Source organism: Parasteatoda tepidariorum, chromosome 2 (assembly GCF_982258835.1).
Source record: "Parasteatoda tepidariorum strain Cologne lab strain chromosome 2, Ptep-v5.0, whole genome shotgun sequence".
NCBI classification, from domain to species: domain Eukaryota; kingdom Metazoa; phylum Arthropoda; class Arachnida; order Araneae; family Theridiidae; genus Parasteatoda; species Parasteatoda tepidariorum.
Genome location: NC_141756.1, coordinates 49,517,388 through 49,539,391, shown reverse-complemented (window position 1 = coordinate 49,539,391; position 22,004 = coordinate 49,517,388). Strand labels below are relative to the sequence as shown.

General features: G+C 26.7%; 1 protein-coding gene across 11 annotated transcripts in view; it reads left to right on the top strand.

Moving 5' to 3' along the window:
• LOC107454941 (ETS-related transcription factor Elf-5) overlaps nucleotides 1-21,619 on the top strand; it is a 148,178-nt gene extending 126,559 nt beyond the window's left edge. For 4 of the 11 annotated variants that reach the window (XM_016072299.5, XM_016072302.4, XM_016072303.4 and 1 more), the window contains 8 exons: nucleotides 4,601-4,757; nucleotides 6,192-6,449; nucleotides 8,224-8,379; nucleotides 9,389-9,490; nucleotides 9,663-9,740; nucleotides 11,884-12,079; nucleotides 13,587-13,750; nucleotides 18,696-21,619. In XM_016072299.5, the coding sequence (XP_015927785.2) occupies nucleotides 4,601-4,757; nucleotides 6,192-6,449; nucleotides 8,224-8,379; nucleotides 9,389-9,490; nucleotides 9,663-9,740; nucleotides 11,884-12,079; nucleotides 13,587-13,710 (1,071 nt within the window). In that variant the 3' untranslated portion in view covers nucleotides 13,711-13,750; nucleotides 18,696-21,619. Of the gene's footprint in view, nucleotides 1-4,600; nucleotides 4,758-6,191; nucleotides 6,450-8,223; nucleotides 8,380-9,388; nucleotides 9,491-9,662; nucleotides 9,741-11,883; nucleotides 12,080-13,586; nucleotides 13,758-18,695 lie in introns of all 11 variants that reach the window. The other 7 variants (XM_016072301.4, XM_071177513.2, XM_087157304.1 and 4 more) reach the window with 4 other exon arrangements.
• Nucleotides 21,620-22,004: the final 385 nt, after the last annotated feature.

Here is a 22,004-nt window from a genome sequence, read left to right as displayed (position 1 = left end):
TACTACATGGCATAAAAACCATTTGTTTGGTTAAATTTACTTTTCAGTTTTGTAATTTTTATTAAATGTATGGTTATAAGAGCTATAATTTTAAAAACTAGAATTTTCGGTAAACCATTACTATATGAACAAACATTTACCAAATGAATGGTTTAATTACCGCATATTTTGGTTTATAGTGGTTTTTATTTTATTTTGGTTTTGGCACTATAAATTAATGATAACAATGGTTTTCATAAACTTTAATAATTAAAGACAAATAGATAACAACTTCGTTATTTTATATTAATATTTTTTCTACAATTTGCTACTAATAAGCAAAAAATTATAAAGTTTCGTTCATCAGCGATAGATTGTGTTAGATTTAAATAAATTTTTGTAATGTTCTTTTATTTTTTCTTACGCCAAACACAAATAATACTTTTATTAACTGTCCGAGCCGATTTATAGTGTTTTTTATCACAAATATTATCGCTATGCAGTGCGAAAATTTTACCAGAATTTCTTTTCTCCGTGTTTACAAAAAGGTTTAACGCAATCCTGAGCCTGCATCGTACGTTTTTTTTTTTCGTTTAAATTGTAACGATGAAAAAAAAATCAGCACGTATATCATGTGTTTCACTTACGCATTGAAACAATTCTTAGATTCATTAGTGAAAACCCTAATGGAATTAAATAAACATAGTAATTTTCCATTCATCTTGTAATCTAAACTGGAATCTCCGGTTTTGTTTATGCTGCCGTGTGATTCCATAGAGATCCAGTTAACCACTTGAGCATTCTCGTCATACATCGTGATAGGTAGGTAAGTAGGTAGATAATCGTTACTTGTCAGATTAGCCTATTTTAAGAACGAGGAAACTATATTCCCTTTTTTTTACCTACTTCCATACAGTTACTAAACTATAAAAAATGAATTTGCGTATTTTAAAACTTGTTTTAGGGGATCAGGTATTTTGTGTATTGAATCTATTATTAAAAACTTAAGCATCTTTGAAAGAGTTGCTTATTTTAGTTCTGGTTGTTTCTTTTATGAATATTAAACATTTGATAAACAATGCAGGTCAGTGTTTTTTATGGCGGGTTAATTTTTTTCACGATTTATTGCTACTTGGATTCATTATAAAATATATGAATATACAAGTTTTTATTAACTCTGTTGTTTAGTATTTTGCACACTTTTTTAATGCAAAAAGTGGGTAATTAGCTATTTAAAAAGAAATCTTTCTAAAAATAAGATTTTATTGCATCTCGTTATGCATGTAAATAAGACACCTTTGTGGCGTTGATTCATGGCGGAATAGACATTTTATTTTTAAATTTTAATGTTCTTTTTTACTCTAATTAAAAGATAAAAATTCTACAAAACATAGTCTGCTAAAAACTAGATTTAGAGGTATAGAAATAAGCATTGGAGGTTTTGAGTTTTATTGAATTTTAAACTTGTTAAGAGAGGTAATACATGTTGTTTATGAAATTGAATGCATTAATAAATAGTTATACATATTTAAAATTGTTATTTATTTAAGTTCAACTCATATTTCTCTCTGATCATTAAACGTTTCATAAACTGGCTCATTATAAAATTCGTGTTAATTTTTCTCGATAGATTATTATTATTACTCAATTTGTATTTTACACACCTTTTTCAAATATTAAGTAAAAAAATTAATTTTTGCAGAAGAAAATTGCGTTGTTAAATTCTATATAAACTAGCCTTATTTACATCTCATTAATTAATAAAAAATTAATTGCACAGAAATGTATGCATTTTATATTATTCATTTAATTTGTAAAATTTATCAGATGATAAATAATGAAATGCCTGCCAAATAAAATATAATCAGTGTAAAATAAATTTCATCTGTGAATAGAACTATTTATTATTTCTATGAGCGGAATATTAATTGCTCTATTTGATGGGGCACGTGGCCTTGTCAAGGAGAACTAGTTTATTTTATTTTCATGAGAGCCGTTAGTTTGCCTTGCTATAGAAAAAACTAAATTAAAATTTCTTTCCGAAAGTAAAGTATTATTTTTTCAGTGTGTGTTAAGATGTTTCTAAATACTGTAGCTACTCACCTGAATTATAATCAATATATAGAATCAATTAAATCAATAAATAGAGAATCGGTACATTTATTTGTTTAATCTAGTTTATTTCTGATTTATGTATTTTAATCAGTTCCATAAAGGGATGGTAAGTTCTACCCACAGTAATGAAAACCGTAATGAATCATGAAAAGAACCATCCCGAAAGAAATAGATTTCTCCCCAACCAAAATGAAGAATTAGAAGAAACTCTTCTTTTTCTCCTTTTTTTATATATATATTTTTTATATTTATATATTTCTCCTTTTTATATATATATATATATATATATATATATATATATATATATATATATATATATATATATATATATATATATATATATATATATATATATATATATATATTAAAATATTTTTGAAACAGTTCAGAATTACTATCTAGTAAAAATAATAGTACCAATACCAAGTTATTTAAAATATCATTTTTAAATAAGTAAAGACTAAAAGGCAGCAATTGGATTGAAAAATTAATTTAATGAACTTCTTAACATATTTAAACAACTGTATAGATTCTTTTTATTTTCTTTTTTTTTGTAGCAAAACTATAGTAGAATCTAATTTTTGTAAATAACACTTACTATATCATAATAATTTTTAAATGTGTATTTTAAAAATCATTTGAAATTTTTAAATAATATATGTTAATTATTTTTTAACTTAATAAATTGGGGCATTTACCACATTCTATCTCAGTGCGACCTTGTCTGCATCGGACATACTAGTTTTAAAATTTAGACTTAAGGAACGCAATAAATATTTCCGTTATTAATCATCAATTGCCACACATTGTTGGAATCTTGGGCATCAATTCGGTTTCGACAATACCGAAATCGTTTCCACCCCTGCCACATCAGCTCATATTAATGCACTGGAATCTTGTTTTATTCATAAGAATGCTGATTCAATTGTTAATGATATTAGTTTCTCATCCCCTCTCTATAACGCATGGAAATGTATTTTCCCCAGATTAAAATTTATAAGGAAAATTTAATCACTTGAAAAATTCTTGCAACAAAATGTTTATAATAGTAATCAGAATCAAATATGTTGCTTAACATTAAAACTATTTGCCTGGCAGTTAGTAATAACTTTTTCATTATTATTATTTTTTAAAGTCTATTATGCAGTTAACTAAGAAGTAATGCAACTTCACATAATTTATTTAAATATAAGTGTATATATTTATTTAGGAAAGTAAGGATACCGACGAATCCATTCAAAAATAAATTAGTAAATTAAAATAGCAATCAAAATAAAATTTGTTGCTTAATCCAAAAACTATCTGCCTTGCAGTTAGTAATAACTTTTTCATTTTTTTTTTTAATTTTTGCAGTTAACTAAAAAGGAATGCAATTTGTTTTATAAAGAATTTTAAATTCTGTATAAAACAAATAATAATAAAAAAAGGTTTTTTTTAATTAAGTTATTTTTTTTTATTAATTTATTTTTTAATTAAGTTTTAAGTTAATTTTAATTATTTCAAAAACTTTTATCTTTCTTGTAAAATTTTAAGGTTTATTTGTTTAAGTTTAAATTTGTCTTATGATACTTATCGTAAACAATTGTTTTGATATATTTAATTCCTTCTATTTCGTCTAGTTAATCGTATTTCTACTGATTCTTTCCTGCTTCTTGCGTTTCATCAAACCGTTTCCACTTTCTTCCAGTAAATCCCATTTTTACAAATTGGATATGCAGAATTTTAAATTCTGCATAATACGAAGAGATAGTTATTTTTTTTTAGAAAAGTAAATCTTAAAAACTTGTCTCATAATGCTTATCGCTAAAAGAATTCTATTGGTCATTCTCTGTTTCTTCTATTTCTTTTCATTTTTTCCAATTTCTTAAAGTGTCCTGAAAAAAATAGGTTTCTTTTCCAAACATTTCCAACTATAGTTCTACATAGAATATAATTTTTTTTTTTTTTAAAAACAAATTTATTTATTATAATGTATTACATCAATAACTGCAATAATTTTCTTTCAACAACATTTCTAGTGTATTTATTTGAGAAAGAATTAAAAAGTCTTCACACATAACTTTTTTTTGAAAATTTTCATACACATGGCACTATTTTCATGGATATACATGAGATGTCATTTTCTAAATTAGACCTATTGAAATAAAGCAATTTTTAAAAGTTTCCAACAGGAATTGGAATTCTATTTATTTGCACTTGCTATTGATACCTGTTTTTCTGATTGAAAAAGAAACCGATCACACTCTAAATATTTGAATAACAATTTATCTTCTTTGATGTAAAGAAAAATACTTATTTAAAAATCAATTAAAACTAATTAACAAAAAGGTTCTTATACGTCATAAAATAATTATATAAATTTTTTTTATCTGTAATAAAATCAAAAGCATTAGTGTATTTACTTTGTGAACTTATTTATCTTTCTAAAAAAAATCGTTTCGTTTTTTAATTGTGTTTGTATTGTTTTCAGACATTTATCTCTTATTCAATTACTTTTTTTTTCTAGTTTGTTGGATCTGATGTTCCATTTTACGATAACGATGTCACCAAGAAAGATAACTACCAATACACCAACCTACAGCCACCAGTTCTTAGTCAAGCTTCAAATCAGTATAGCAATAACACTGTAATGGAATATATACTTGCCACTGAGCCGATAGATGGTAAGTTTGTTACCTTTATTTCGCATTTAAAACTATCACTACACCACAAATTACTAGTTATCAGACTTTTTTTAATATTTTTTCTGGCATTCAGGCTGTTTATTATATTATATCATAGTTAATCTGCTTGTACAAGTTATTTTCCCCCCTAATCTGAACTGTACTATAAAAATTAGATTTTACAAAATAAATAACGAGTTTTTTTTTTGTTAAAAAAATTATAAAATTAAATCAATGGTACAAATTTAACTTTACATAATAAGTAAAGAATAATTAGAATTTGTTTTAAATATATATATATATATATATATATATATATATATATATATATATATATATATATATATATATATATATATATATTAGGTTATTGACAACCGCTGACGATAAACTTCTCATTAGTTGAAGAAATTTGGAGCGAGTTCTAAAGCTCCGTGCCGTGAAACCGACCCATAATCAATTTAATTTACGGAGATATAAACGATATAAACCCTTGTCTCTACAATGTATTTTTCCAGCCACCCTATTAATTATAGCTTGCATAGTTTTTAGTTTAAATTTACAATACTATATGTAAACTATAATATTTAGAATGTATAACACAACATTTTAATTAGAATTTCGGACTAACCAATTAATAACTTAGGGAGAGATGGGTATGCAAACCAAGAAATTTTTATAATAGTAAGCGTGGGAGATATAAAAGCATTCTTTTACCGGTCAGATACTAATCGTATTGAAAAATTATAACTAAATACAGATTAACTAATTAATATATTTAGTGTCAGTCTTTTTTGAAATTAGAGTTTTTATCCTAACTGTTAATTTTAATATGAACTAAATGAGAGTTTGACATAAATGAAAAAAAGCAATAAAAACTGTCAGATATTCAAATAAAAAAAAAACATTAAACGGAAAACAATGGATAGAAGGAAAAGTTCTAGAATTATGTGCACTATTGTGACTGGCTGAAACTTAGGCAATTTACAATAATGCATTAGGTAATAAAAATTTGTAATGAGTCAAAATTAGAATTGGAAATAGAAAAGAAACAAATATTTTCTTTTCAAACTTGACATGGAGTTATTGACAAGAGATTTTAATCCAACGAAATTTCAAAATTACAGGTATGTAGCTGTTAATAGTTGGGACACGTTATAATGTTTTAGTCGTACATTTCTTCAAAAACCATTTAAAATTTTGATAGCGTTTTTGTTTTTTCCTGGTTAAAATAATTATTTGCGAATACTGATCTACTTATTTCATTTTTTTTTGGACGAGGATTTTAGAAATACACAATAAGGACGGCTATTTCCCAAAAGCTTGTTCATATAGGCATTTAAAGACTTTAGGCGTTAAATTATTATTTTTGCGTCTCTTGCGTGACGCTAAATTTAAAATAGATTTATAAAAATAGTTACATTATTCTTTCAGACTTACAATGGGAACAAACCCGTGCATGGCAATACAGCAAACATCCCCAACAGTGGAGCGATACTGAAGTTTTAGAATGGCTTATAAATTGGTCGAAGCAGGCAAATATTGATTTATTGGATTTGAAGTTCATTCCAGAGCTCAACCGCATGGATGGTCAAACTTTATGCTCACTATCAGAACAACAGTTTTTCACACTAGATAATCAATATGGTCCCATGATATATCAAAGCTTACAAACTGAATTAAGTAATCACTGTAAGTACACATTTTATTTAGTTTTATTTTTTGTAAATTAAAATTTAGGTAATATCTATGAGAAGTTTCTTAAAGCACACTGAAAAAAAAGTATGGACAAAATTACCACAATATGGTAAAATTAACCTTTGTTTCTGACTATTTGGGAACTCCAAAAAGCACGGTAAATTTTTTCAGTGCGCTTTGGATAATAATAATTATTATTATAAATTATAATAAATTAATAACAATAAAATATGGTTTCATAGTATGTGAGGAAATTTGATTAAATTTGTCATGATATCTTAAAGCAGGGCTTAAAATTAAATTATGCGGTTAATTTACTTAGCAGTTTTGTATTTGTTACTTAATATGTGGTATATGTCACCTTTAACCTTCCTGAATACTGTTGAAATTGGCTTGAAATGAATCAGATATTTTTTTTAAAATTTTAATTCGTACTAAAGTTGAAAGTTAAAGAGTCTATTATTTATTAATAGGTTTACTGATTTATTATTTTAAAAATTAGTTGGACTTTGAGACTGCCATAGGGAAAATTTGTAGGCTTGACTCTCCTCTAAAAATGACTTAGTGTCACAGTAAACATGTGATGTAGCGAGTGAATAAATGAAAGATTGAATGAATAAACTAATTAATAAGCTAATTAAGGAATTAATGACTTAACTAATCACTCAAGTAGCTGGTTTAGTTAGATTGTTTAAAACGATTTTCTACAGACTCCCCCCCCCCCGAAAAAAAATGCGAAATCTATAATTATACAAATTTCAAAAGTGGAAGCCATCTAAAACTTAACATTTTAAAATTATTTTTCCACTGAAATACCGTATTTGTCAGCTTGTAGACAATAACAAATATGGCAGTCCCATATGTAGTGAATATTATTTTACATTATTATCGGCATTGAACAGCCAACTCAATGAACTTCATTACTATTAATGTTAAACACAGTAGCCCTGTATTTTTGAAACCAACCCAAAAAACAAGGAAACTTCTGGGACAAACTAGCCTCGTGAAGGACTGTTTGTTGGCAATAACCCGCATCTTTACATGGAGAGGAGAACCCTGAAATCCTTACATGATTAGCCTGACTACAAATGGACTCTAACCCATGATCCGTTTACCAGGTTATTTAACGCCAGTACTGTTGTCAGTGCTAGCCGGGAACGGAATTCGTGCCAACCAGGCACCGCTGGGGTACGAACATGAGTCACCACATTGGGAAGCGAACGCTCTCTATCTCGTGAACCACCGCGGCTCATTTACTGCGAATAGTATAATTAATGACTTAGTGCGAATGATAGACAATTAATCATCAAAATGATCCACCGTCTTAAGAGTTCTAAAATTTAACTAAACTGCGCCTGCGCTAAATCTGATTGTGTAACTTATGTTTGATAGGGTATAGAACTAAATATATCAAAAATTGTATTTAGTTTTAAAGCCTATCAATCTAAAATCTGCAACAGCTCTAGAAAAACTCAACTTTATTTGTTTAAATATTTTCAACTACATAAACTGATACTATATGTGAAAGGAAATAACTTAAATATTTTTATCTGCAACCACTCAGAAGTGACGGGAGATATGATAAGCAATTTTTTTTAACACACAAGAATATGATATTAAAGTGAAACTACCTCTCTCAACTCTTTATCTTGAGAAGCTTTTCTTACACTGAAAAAAAATAGATAAGAACTAGTTATCCTTCATATTCTTCAAGAGGCTTGTTTAATGTTTATTTTTTTTTTAAAAAATCGAACTTTGTATTTTTCAGATCATCCACTGAGTCCATCGTCTCTGGAGATGTCATCGTTTGAGTCTGATCACCGACTTCCAGCTTTCCATAATACATGGACCACCGACCCTTTCTCAAATCTTTTATGCGTCGCTGGATCTGATATTCAGGGTAGCAGTCCTTCATCGAGTCATGGTAAGTGCATTTATAATTTTATACACTATTATTTAATAACTAAAAACACAGTAATTTTAAGTTTTCACTTCTCAAAAACTGTTCGATCGAACTAAAATTCAAACTAAATAGCTAAAAATTATTTAAGAGTATGCATATCTTACAATTAAAAAAATTTCCAGCTATAATCAAATCAAATAATTGAAATTAATAAGTAAATATTACGGATATTTCTTGTATAAAATTATTTTTGTATAACTGAGTTTTATAATTGCATTTAAGGAGTTTAAGATTCGTTTGTTAAATCCCTTATTACCGCGAAAAACGCAAAAACTGAATTTAACTTTATAGGACCAAAAGTACTACGGCACTAAGTACCTGAAAATCCTATTGAAGCAAAAGTTATTCAGGGTATTTTTTTTGCTCACTTTGTATTGATAAATGTACTTTTAAATATGTTTCTTACAATACACATAATATACAGGATTTAATATGAAATTTGTAGGATCTGAACAAATAAATTTCCTCATGCGGAAATAAAAATTCGTTTAGCTTTTCTTTCTTAATCTACAAAACTTCAAAATCCTATAATAATAACTGTGATGCTGTTTAACATTACCAGTGCTCCTCGCGAGAAGCTAATAAACTTTAGTCAAAATTTTATTTTCGAAGTGGTATAATAATCGTGGTCATTGTATGTAACTCCAAAATGAGAGAATCTTCTTTACTTCTATTTTTCAAAATTTCAAGAAATTAAAAGTTTAAGGTATAATGTACTAATGGAATTTTAGTAGTTTATACTTTGGTCGTAAATTAATGCTACAGTTTTTGACCCACCACCTCCAAATGGGTTAAAAACAAGTAGTACTTGACATAATGTAAAATGCAGCTGTATTTTTAAGAACCTAATAAATATTTGAATATATTTTTATATTTATTTATTTTAAATATATTAGATATGTGATCTTTTAGACATATTTAGATATATGCTCTTACGAAATTCACTCTTCTAATTTTTATTCATGTATAGATTCAGACAGAGAAGATCGGGAGAGTACAAGCAGCAGTATGAGTACAGCAAATGAAAAATCAACAATTAATGCGTCTTTTATCTCATCTACATTGTGTTCAGGTAAAATTACATCTCCCAAATGTAAACTTTAATTGCATGATATATCAATTACTTGGTAAAACAAAACTTTTAAGTTTTATTGTATACTACACTTTAACTCATACAGAGCTTATTTAAATTCAGTTATTACCTGAATCTGTTCTAAGTTGCTATTTTTTCTTTTATTTTTCAGAAATCTTAGAAGGAAAGAAACCCGGCAGAAGAGGTAGGCCACCTAAAACGGAAGCCAGATCTTCCAGAAGTCGGCAAGGTATCTTGTCGGCATAAATCTTTTTTCCGTAAAAAAAAGTTAATTTTAATGCCTAAAATTATAAATAAACAAAAACAAAAACAACGATAAGCTTTACTTTTATCAAAAATATATTAGTTTTCTTTAGATTCGTGCGAGCATCGTCATAAAAACGGTATACTTTTTTTATCTATCTAAAAATAAAAGCACGTTTATTTATAAATTTATTTAAAAAATAAATAAATAAAATTAAGAAAAAATAAAGACTTTTAAACAATATTTTTGTTTAATATTACTTTAATTGTTAATTATTTTGTTAATTACAAATATTTAACAAAAAAATTAACATTTTGGATATTACTAAAACTGTAGTAAAATATTAAACTAATATTTTTTTCTTATTTCTTTTTATCATTTATACATTACATAATAACTTGTATAAAACAGTTTTAAAACTTGCCTGTGCTTTTTTAATTCACTTTTTTTATATAAAAAAAGGGTATACAAACATTTATTTGTCTTGAGAAAAAAAAAATTTCTCTAATTAAATTGATTTTATAACGATTTAATAATAAAAAAAGTAAAATTTTTATTTTTTTTTACCATATTTTACGAAAAATGGGGAAAAAACAACATCCTTCAGCAAGACACTTGTTTTTAGTTAGTTTTATCCTTCAGCAAGACACTTGTTTTAGTAATTATTTGTAGATTTTTAGAATGCTTTCGCTAAATAATTAACTTCTCTTCTTTTTACTTTTTACTTACTTTTTACTTACTTTTTACTATATGTCGCTATTATATTCTCTTCAAATAATATTAATCGCAGAAAAATTTAATAAGACGAATTTTTTGATGATAGAATATTAAAAATTTGTTAATTCACTAAACATTTGTCACTCATCATCTCAATTGATCTTATCTTAAATAATTTACTATCGCTTGTAATTTTATCTTATTTCATTTGATTTGCTCTGTTATTCCCGTGCCACTTGTTTTACTATTTCCATAGCCACTTGTATATAAATGTTAATTTTTAACAATTAAAAAATATTATCTATGTGATATTATTAAAAAATATTATCTATCTAAAATATTAAAAAATATTATCTTAACGCCTTGCTACATTTATTTGCCCAATAACCATACAAGAATTGAAAAGGTTTAAGCTTTAAGCCTTAAAGGTAAATTTCAGTTGCCGACAGCTGACAAAGTAGTCGATTAGTAACCGACAGCTGACAAAATTCGTAACTTGCACTGATGTTTATTAATAACCGATTGACTATTTCAAGGTTACGTATGAATAATTAACAAGTTTTTTACTGTAAATCGTAAATTTTTTCCGAAAATCCGCCATTTTCCATTTTATTGTATAACCAGCGTCTTACAGCGGATCAGTTCTAAATTTACGACTATATTCTACTTCATAGACCTGTAACTTTGATCCCAATCTAGAAGACAAGGAAACTCCGAAATCACGCAATGGGACAAACTAGCTTTCGAGGAGAAATTTTTAGAAGAACTAGCCCTCATTTGCGTAATCTGCAGAGGCAAACCTCTCACGGTTAGCCCGACGACAAGGGGATTCTAACCCATGCTCCATCTACTACTGAGGATATTTTTATGTCCGCGCTGTAGTCGGTGCGAGCCAGGAGAAGATTTCGTAACGATCAGCTACAGCTGGGATTCGTACCTGATTCACCTCCTCCGCATTCTTTTCCTCTTCTGCTGAGCCACCACGACTCACCATTGTCCATTAGGTATTTTCTACATTATTCTAAGATACCTTTACATCTTGCAATGTATTTAAAAAAATCGTTTTGGTTACATGGACAGCTTAATGGTGGTTATTTTCAAAGCGTATAAAGAGCTTCGCGTGTATAACTGCTTATTTTATATATTTTTTATAAAAGTATAATTAATCAATATGATAAAAACTGCCTAAATATACCTGAAAATAACAGCCATGATTATTCTCTCATCTCTCAAATATGATGGGAAAAACGATTGGTTCTATCTTTTAACCACTTCTTCGCGTGTGCAAGGTCCTATGTGATTTGTCTTGTCCATCTTGTCTTGATCGGAAGTGAGATTAAAACCATTGTTTACCTGCACTATAAAAAAAAAAGATTCTGTGTCACCCTTATTTCGTCCTTTTTACTTACAGGCAAAGGAAACGGAAAATTGTGGGAATTCATCCGTGACTTATTGCTGGATCCCGCCACGAACCCCAGCCTGATTCGCTGGGAGCGGCCTGAAGACGGAATCTTCAAATTTGTGCAGTCTGACAGGGTGGCAAAAATGTGGGGGGATAGGAAACAGAATCCTAGAATGACGTACGAGAAATTAAGCCGAGCCATGCGGTAAGTAATCAAATATTTCATCATACAAACAGACATTTTCTATTAAAAATTTTCAGACATTTTTATATTATTTCAAGGCTAAAGGAAAAATAGTAATAAACAATTGCAAATTTGTTTAAATGTTTAAAGTATTTCTCAATGTTTATTTGATGTATTACTAATTCAAAGTATTTTAAAGAATTTTAATCTCTTATCTATATATAAAAAGTTGTAGCTAAAAAAAAATATTTTGTCTCAATGGATTTAGTTTTATTAAACTAGTTTTACCTAGTGCTAAGTGGCACAGTACTATATACATTATTAGAAGATGTTTTTTTTTAAGTATATAAGTCTCATTTTTATTCTTTAACTTTAATTTCCTAAATTTATATGTGCTTCAGATAATGAAATTCGGTAAGAAATATTTGATTTTATAGATAGTATTTAGCAATACATATTAACATAACTATTTAGAGTGTGTTAAATTCGTTAATGTAGTCAAATTCATTTTTTTTAATTTGCATTTTTAAAAATGAAGAAATCTGTAAAAGATCCTGCATTTTTTTAAAATTTTGTTGAAAATTATCTCAAATTAGTCCATTTCTCTTTTATATAAAGCTGAAAATTTTTAAAATGTGCATTATAAATGTTAGCAAACATAACGAAATAGCTTACTCAAATAAAGCTGATACCGAAAGCAAAAAAATATTCGTATTCTTTGCGGTATTAAAAATAGAATTATAATTATAATTTTTATTAAATAGAATATTAATTTTAATCGTTTGTAACAGATGATAACATACAAAAACAATTTTGCTTTTTGAACGGAGAAAATAGTTCTGGTAAGATTACCGTACTGTATGATAAAGACATTTTTAATTAAAAAAAAAACATAATTCTGGTTTTGAAACTAAAAAATGCGGTATTTAAATCATTCATTTGTTAATTTTTCTGTTCGTATGTTACTGGAAATTCTGGTTTTCAAAATCGTAATTCTTATTACTACACATTTAGTAAAAAGAATCTGAAAAGAAATTTTAATAAAATAACCAAAAATAACCATGAAAAAATAACCAAATTTTAGCAAATATGAAGTACAACTATATTTTGTTGTTAATTTTCCAACATTATTACCTAAGTGCTTCGGTAACATTTCCGAGCTTTTTGATGTTCCTATAGAGCCAAAAAGCGCAATTTTTATCATACTTCGGTAGTTTTACCGTATTTTTTTGCACTTTGCAAACAACAATAGTAGCTACAACAATTTATATTAAAATATTTAGGATTAAAAACATGTAGCAACAAATTTAAATTAACAAAAACTCTTTTGGGAAAAGGAATGAAAGATTGCTCAACAAAAATAATTGCTTTAGTTGGAATTGAGTTATTCCTGAATTATAATCTTCCTTCAATTTCGGTATCAGTTTCATTTGAACAAACCAAACTTTTTAAACTAGAATAAATTTCCGGGTGTTTTAATTTTGTGTTTACTGTTTTATTATTCTAATAAAACCGTGACTCTTCTTAGAACTTATTATAGCAGTGGAATTCTTTCTCCTGTTCCCAAAACAGAAGGGCTTCCAAAAAAACTCATCTACCGATTTGGGCCGAAAGCAAGTGGCTGTATACCTGATATTCATGACCGCTCATGAAAACTTGCAAACAAATATCATTCTGGAGATCTTTATTTTGGTGATTGGTACTTTCTCTTTTCTGTGGAACTAATCTTTAATTGTTACAATTCCTTATTAACTATGGTTTTGGTTTATTTGCATGCAATGTATACAATGGTGTTAATACTAATGTATTTCTTTAACATTTTAAACTTTACACCTGATCTAATTGGTTTCTTCCTTGCAACATTTCTTTTTCTTTAATCCTATAACATCCAACCATAACATTTTAAAACTTTGGTATTTTAGAAATGGTATTAATCATTGATTTTCCTGAATGTTTTTTTTATTATTTATTACGATTATTAGTTAACAACTTAATATACCCTTTTTTGCGTTAAGTAAGCATTTTTTTAAAGAAAGCCACAATTAATCTAATTATCAAACCTGTTATTTTGTAAACATCAAAGAAATTAGTTTATTTCACATGTAAACATATTTTAACAACTTTCCCATAATTTTTCTTTAATATTGTTTTTACCTTCCAACAATAAATGTTCCTTCATACTTCGTATTTTGTAATTTTTTTAAAATCTAGATTTTTACTGAAAACACACTAATAATGTTTGTAGGAAATGCTGCAATAAAGTTAACGAGTCTAAGACTTTAAACCGTAATTAAGTTTAATTGGTAAAATGTATCTTAAACATATTGACTATTTTTTCGTTTAAACTACTACGTTTATACTACTTTTTAAATCGATTCTTGCTTTATATACAAGTAAGCATCCTAAAACATTCAAGCAATTTCAAATTTCGGGTAGAAGGTTTTAAATTTTTGCAAAAAAAGCTCCACCAAACACTTCAATTATGTTCTTTCTCAGAACTCTAGAATGTTTAATTATTATTCCTCCAAAGTTATGACATTTTAGTACATGGTCTTTTAATTAAATGTTGATATTATTATGTTAGTCTTTTTTTAAAAAATAAACAATGAATTTCACTTATGTGCCGGTCTATGGGACCAACAGAAAAAAGCGCATTAGTAAAAGAGACACATAAGTGAAAGGCCTGTTCAAAATTCTAAAACGCAGCATAGACTGCAATGAGAACATGAATAAAAATGTTTCTAAAGATTAAATGTTAATATTTATAATGGTTTAGATATTTACTGTTTACTGATATTTACTGAACAGTTTTTTTTAAAAAATTCATGCAAATAAGAAAATTTAGTTAGAGGAAACTGAATTTATCAGAAAATAGTCTTGAATTGTGTCAAAGGCTTCAAACGCTTTCGTATGATTTGAAGGAACTTTTTCCTCATCTTCATCGTTATCATCCTCCACGTCATCATCAGCCATTTCATTAACGATGTTAACCATTCGTCATCACTAAGATCGACATCCCATTCTCCTTCAACTTCGTTGATTAGATCATTATATTTATTTTCATCAGAAAATAGTCTTATTTAGTCTTATTCAATTTGCGTTTAGTTTTATTTGAACAAGAGTTAAGTCGTTGTTAAGAATTGTTTTAAATATTATATATATTCATTTCGTTTTGGAATATATTTGTAATTTTTGTTATATTTATTAAATTAATCATAGTTTTCTTTCTTTTAAAAGGACAATATGTTTTTATACTACTTGCCGTAAAATATAAAGATTTTTTAAATTTTTTTTAAGAAATTTTTTTTTAAATTTTAATTCTACTCAAAATAAATACTAAATTATATTGGAAAAGTAAAAACAATAATTTGTTTACTTATAATTTTTAAATGTTTTGACGACCTTTTTATATTATTTTTTAAAGACCTTAGAATAAATAAAAATCTATCCAACCGGGAGATACATTTAATTTTTAATCATTTAATATTTTCCTTTACTCTTCGTTTTTGTATTTGTTAATGTAACTTTTAGATTTTATGACCTGTTTGTTTAAATAAATATTTTTAAATAAATATTTTTAAATGTTATTATTAAGCTCGTTTGCTTTTACCTTAAAAGCTCATACGTTATAGTACCTAATATAATTATTCTTATGATTTTTTTTTAGTACAGCGAGTGAATAAAGCATAAAAATGAACGGAAGTAAATTAATGAATCAACCAATTTTAGTATCAGAAAAACAGTGAATCGGAGAATCACTACGGGAGAGTCAGTGAACATGCATATATTAGTTGTTTTAGCGAATCGACGATATGACTATCTTACTTATTCATCTTTAAAAATTTTCTTATAATTTTTTGAACGATAACTAGAAATTCATCAACTCACAGAAATATAATTCATCTTTTATATATTATAAATTAATGTATGGTAATTTAATATCTATAAGCAGGCGTAATTTTTATATATTTATTATTTGCACAAATTTTTTACGATAAATATAATGTATTTGACAATTCATAACCTATGGAAAATTTAATGTTTTGTTTATTCATATTTTTTTTTTTTTTTTTTTTTTTTGCTTTTCTGAAATGATTTTAAGAGCAGAAATGTGAAATCAAAATTCCCGTGTAGAAGCTTAAAAACTCCCCTTACAATGATTATGAAATGAAAATATTTTTCCAAGGAAATTTTCAAGCTTTTGATGTAACAGTACATTATGAGCTCCTCAGATAAAAAATTATTCATTCCTAGAGAAATGCTCAAGTAAGTGGTCTGCAATGTCTTGGATTTTTTTCCCTATAACTAATTGGGCTCTTTCACTAAAGGTTCGTTCAAACATGAACCAGCATGTTTATTTCAACACCTTTCAGTCAACATAATACGCTCTTATACCCTATTTTTCAAGATTACAGTAGCATAGTTCATCAGGCTGGAAAATATGAGGCTGGGTTTATGAACACTTGCATACCCTATTAAATCTCGACTGGCTGCCAAAAGCGCCTAACTTGAACCTTGCAAGAAAAAACATGTGGGATTTGTTGGAACAGCAGGTAAAAATGCCAAAATCATTGACCTTACGCGATCAAATTTTTAGCAAGGAGTTTAAACTGGATGCAGCGTACTATAAACCCTTGTAGACTTGCTTCCCAATAAATTCCAGGTGGTTATCAAGTCCAAAATCCATGATGCTTTACTTGATTTCTCTAGAAGTCCAAATTTTTTGTCCGATAAGCTTATGCAAATGCATTCTATTATAATTTCCTTACTACTTATTGGATAAGATTAATAAAAGCTTCGAGCAAAAAATGAATAATTATAGCAATGCAAAATGTATTCATAATTTACTTAAAGAAAAGTTACACCGATCGAATATGTATTATGAAAGAGATAATAAAGAAATTTAAAAATGTAAAAAAACTTTCGATTAAATTTATTGTCTTAAATTCATTAATAAACTGCGGAGTTATTTTATTGGACTTGTATGGTCGTATAGAACGCTAGTGAAATATAATTAAGTTGATTTTTATATTTAATTATCTTCAGCAAAAATTCGAATGCTATCATTATTGTATATTAATCAAATCGAAAATGAATCTTTTAAAAATTCATGCAGTTAAAATTTGGATGACTAACTTATCACGGTGCACTTCTACTTAAAAAAATTTTTAACTAATAAAACCCCCGAATTCATTGGGGGTTTTTTTCTTTCTAGAAATGATGTTTTATGGAGCATCAAAATATAATGGTCTTCTGGCGTATTTATTTTTAAAAAAATTAATCACAGAAAAATGTAGCACATTTAATTTAAATATACTGATAAAGATATTAAATATTTTTAAGTTTGATAAAAAGACATACAATTTTAATTTTAACTACAAAAATATTATGTAAATATTTTTATTATTTACAATCGTGCTGATCCCCTCCATTTAACGAGTTAGATGAGGTTTTTCAAATTATCTCACACAAAAGAAATTGTGATTTTTTTTCTAGTTGGGCTTCTAATATATTGAGAACTGAAACTTAATAAGCGTAAATTTTGATTTATTAATTCTAGAAATTATTGAAGACTTATATCTAATTTTTGTTATTATTACTGTATGTTTGTTATTTTTTTAAAATATTAAAAATATCTTTTAATTTGTGTAACCAAACATCCAAATGTATTTTTAAAAAATATTTTATTTTAAAAATGTTAGTGTAAAAACTATATACAGGATTTACAGTATTAACCATCCTTTATGCACACTTTTAAAATCGTTGACAAAAATGGAATTGAGAACGCAAACACAACACGTGACCCAAATTATTATTTTTGCGAAAGGAAAATAAAACCATTGACAAAATCTAACGAATTATTTCTGAGGAAGTCTGGAGGAAAAAAACAGCTTGATTGCTGGGTGAAATTTCAAGGCGTTGTTTTTTGCCTCCTCCCATTTGTCGTTGCTCACTGCCTCTCTTGACGAAGAAATTAACTATTTTTACCTTTTTAATTTGGCGTTCCTCCTTAATGATTCTTGACGAGTTTTAATGACGTTTTCCTCTTTAACTCGTTTGAATATTAGTTTGCTTCTTTTCATGTATATATTGTTTTGATTTCATTTTTACAAGGTTTTAAAAATGCTCTTCAGGCTAGCTGGAAAAGGCTAGTAGACTCCACTGTGGTTGTAATGCGCTAGGTTGTTTGAAAAGTCTCGAATATCAGACTGACAGATTTTAGAGCTATTGCAATGAATTCACTTACTATTAGACTATTTATCGAACATATATTACACTGTTTAGCCTGATTTATTTTAAGTCATTTGCAATTAGCCCAGTGCAATTTTCGAGGGAAGTAAAAACTTATATTTAAAGCACCTCAGTAAACAAGCCTAAGTATATTTTTAAATCCTAAAACTTAAATGAGCAAGTGCTAAATGTAATAATCCTAGAAAAATTAGGCAAAACAGAAAATACTTGATACTCTTCCGATTAGATTGACGCATTGCAAAATAACAGCAATATTTACAAAGAACCAAATTTTTTTTATTTGACTGTTCCACATACATGAAAGATGGTTGTTACAAAAACCCTGTATGTAAATCATTCATTGCTAAAAAACATGATAGTAACATGCATAAATTTTAATCATCAGGTACTATTACAAGAGCCAAGTGCTTTTACCTGTCTTTGGAAGGCGGTTGGTGTACAAGTTCGGACCAAATGCTACAGGTTGGAGGCATGGACCTGGTTACCACTAAAGGATTATTAGTGCACAGTCATTTCTAATTCCATGTTCATGTCCTCAAACTCTCTTGTTTGTACAGATGTGGTTTTTATCATCTGAACCAAACTATTAAAAGATGCTCACTTCTCATATTTTGTTATACATTTATCTATACACACAAAAATGAATTTATGGGAACAGATGATATTGAACAATTTTCGAAGGAAGAGAACGAAAACAAATTTTTTTGATGAAGTGGAATCCGATGTATTTTCTTAGTGTTGTACGTTTGAACGCTCTGTGATTTTTATAAAATCTCTTCCGTGAATCACGTTACGATCTCTTTCTAAAAAAGGTGATTTTTTTTCAACATTTCTAAAGATTGCATCATGTCATTTCTGAAGTTCATTTGGTAAAATATTTTTGTTTTTAAATGAATAATGTAGTTGTTCACAAATATTTCTTTTTTTTTGTGATTTTGTATGTATATTATTTTTAATGTGCGCTTTTTGTTGTAAGTTTGTAAAGAATTTTTTTATAGCTTCTTTCCTTCAACGGATAACAAATATTATAATTTAAATTTTCATTTATTGGTTATCATTTTAATACTTTAGTTCATCAATGTTTATTTCTAACATTATTCGATCTAATATTTGTTAGCTGTTATAAAAACTATTTTTCATTTATCGTAAAGCATATTTCTACACTTGACAGTTAGAATAACCAGCTCTGGAGTTTAAATTAATCATAAATTGAAGATTATTGCTGTAAATGTTTATTTTTACATCTAGAATTAAGAATTAACTTCTAAATTTTTTCTCGACACTCTATTACTTTGGTTACTTACTTAAATATGTTAGTTAATGCGAAAACATGCTTTTTCGAATGTGATCAATAATTTATAGTATGGAATTTTTAATGTTTAAAATTAAAATGTCACTGTGTTATTTCATTTTTATTTTATAATAAAGCGTATTTCTATTCTCGATACTGACGATAAATTTCCACGACATTTGCAAACTTGTTGTGGAGTTTCAGGAAGTTTACGAGGTGCAGATTTACGTAATTGTAGTAAATATTTATTATTTTTTCTACCAAAACGAAATACTGCGAAACTTCACGAGTGTTTTTCACCATAACATTACTCTTAATGACTCATGTTAAATTGTTAGTCAATACTCCAGTTATTTGAAGATGTTAGTAGGAAAAAAAACATCTCGATTATTTTCAATATTTTTCATAAAGAAATGTTTAGTGCTCAAAGTGAAAACGCTTTAAAAACACCATATCATGACATACAAGCTTTATTATTTCTAATTGGTTTTGTGTAGTTATTTACATTTTTCATGAATTGTATATCATTTCTCTTCTGCTTGTCTGTTGTTGCTGTCATCAGTGTTGGTACTTTATTTTGTAAAATAACACGATTTGTTTTTTGTCTTCTCTTTTTTTCATAAGAGATTATATAAATATATATACATATGTATTCGTAAAAGTATTATGAAGTATATGGTAGATTTTTTTCTTGTTAGATTTGAACGCAGGTTGAATGCAATTTTTGTATAAATTGAATATATTAGATGTGAGATAGCTATATACTTTCACTGTAAATACAATGTTAAATAGTTTTATATGAAAATGTTTAATAATAGTTAAATTTTAAAATCTATATTTAAATTGATAAAAATATTTTTATATATCTTGGTCTAAGTCTTTTATGAACTTTTATAGATAAAATAATATTATAATAATTATAATCATTTTTTGTAGTAACGGTGATTAGTTTATAATATTAATGATTGTTATTATATTGTAATGATATTGATTATTATACGTTATTAATAAATATTGTTATACTGTAAGAAGTATTTTTATACTATATTGTAATAATTTTTAGACTACAACAATAATGATTACTATACAGCAGCAAATTAATAACAAAAGCAATACGCTAAAAATTGTTGTAACTTTAATATGTGTTTAAAATGAATTACTAATTTATTTAAGCTATGTAAAAAATTTTAACTTAGTTACTTTTTCTAATCATTTTTAAAAATATATTTTTTCATATATGTTTCAAAGGTATATTTCTATATTATTATACTTCGGCTCATGTGATTAGTTTTAATCATATTTACGATTTTTACTAATATCGCTTTAAAGAGATTAAATGATCAATTACCTATGAAGTGATCAATTTTTATATCAATGTCCTCATAACAATTGCATTGAGATTTAACTTGTTATTTAATTGTTCGCTTACTAATGTTAATAATCAACACGAACAAATTTCATAGTTTTATTTTTAAATATACATATCAAGTGTTCACAATCAAAAGTTTTATTTCTAAAATTTTATTTGTGTGTTGAATATTTTTAGTTTTATCATTTATATATAGTTGTATATTAAAACTGTATATATGTTTCAGAATATTGGATGAAATATTTTTAATAAATGTTTACAACTAATAAATATAAATCAAAATGTGCAATTTAACAATTTTGTATGAAAAAAATTGGAATAAACTTTTCAGGTGCATATTTATAAACTAGTTTTTAAAGTTAATCAATGTTTAATAAATATTTTAAGATGTTTTCTTCAAATGTTATTGATTAAAATTTTTAAAAGTTTTTAACTCAGTTATAAATAAAAGATTTATACACTCATTTATATAAATTTTATACTATTTATAACTCTTCTGCAGTCATCTTGAAAGTTTCTTAATTGAATCTTTTTAGAAGAGGATTGTATGAAAATTTGAATTTTTCATCTGTAAATAGATTTCATGTGCCTTTTTTTTTTTTAAATATTTTTTTTCCTTATTATAAAAATAAAATTATTATTCTCCAAAGGATGTGTATTTATTTGTTCAAGTTTTTTTTAAAACAGTTTTGAATGGGGACGTCTGGAAATATGATTCAATCACATTAAATTCTCTCTGAGCCCCGTATAAAAATTTCGTTTCAATCAGTTTTTCGTCTTACCCAAACATACAGTGAGCAAAGTAAAAATTGGCCCACCCTCAATAACGTTTGATTCAATTATCTTTTTTAGCCAAATGCTTTTTATTATACATATTCTCATTCCTAAAATAAAATATAAACATGTTAGCATAGAAGTTCCAGTATCAATGAGTTTTTTAATTTTAATCTTACTATAATTTTACTTTTCGTAACCAAAACAATTTTTTATATTAATTTTCTTTTCACAAAAATTAAATTTCAGTATTAACAGTG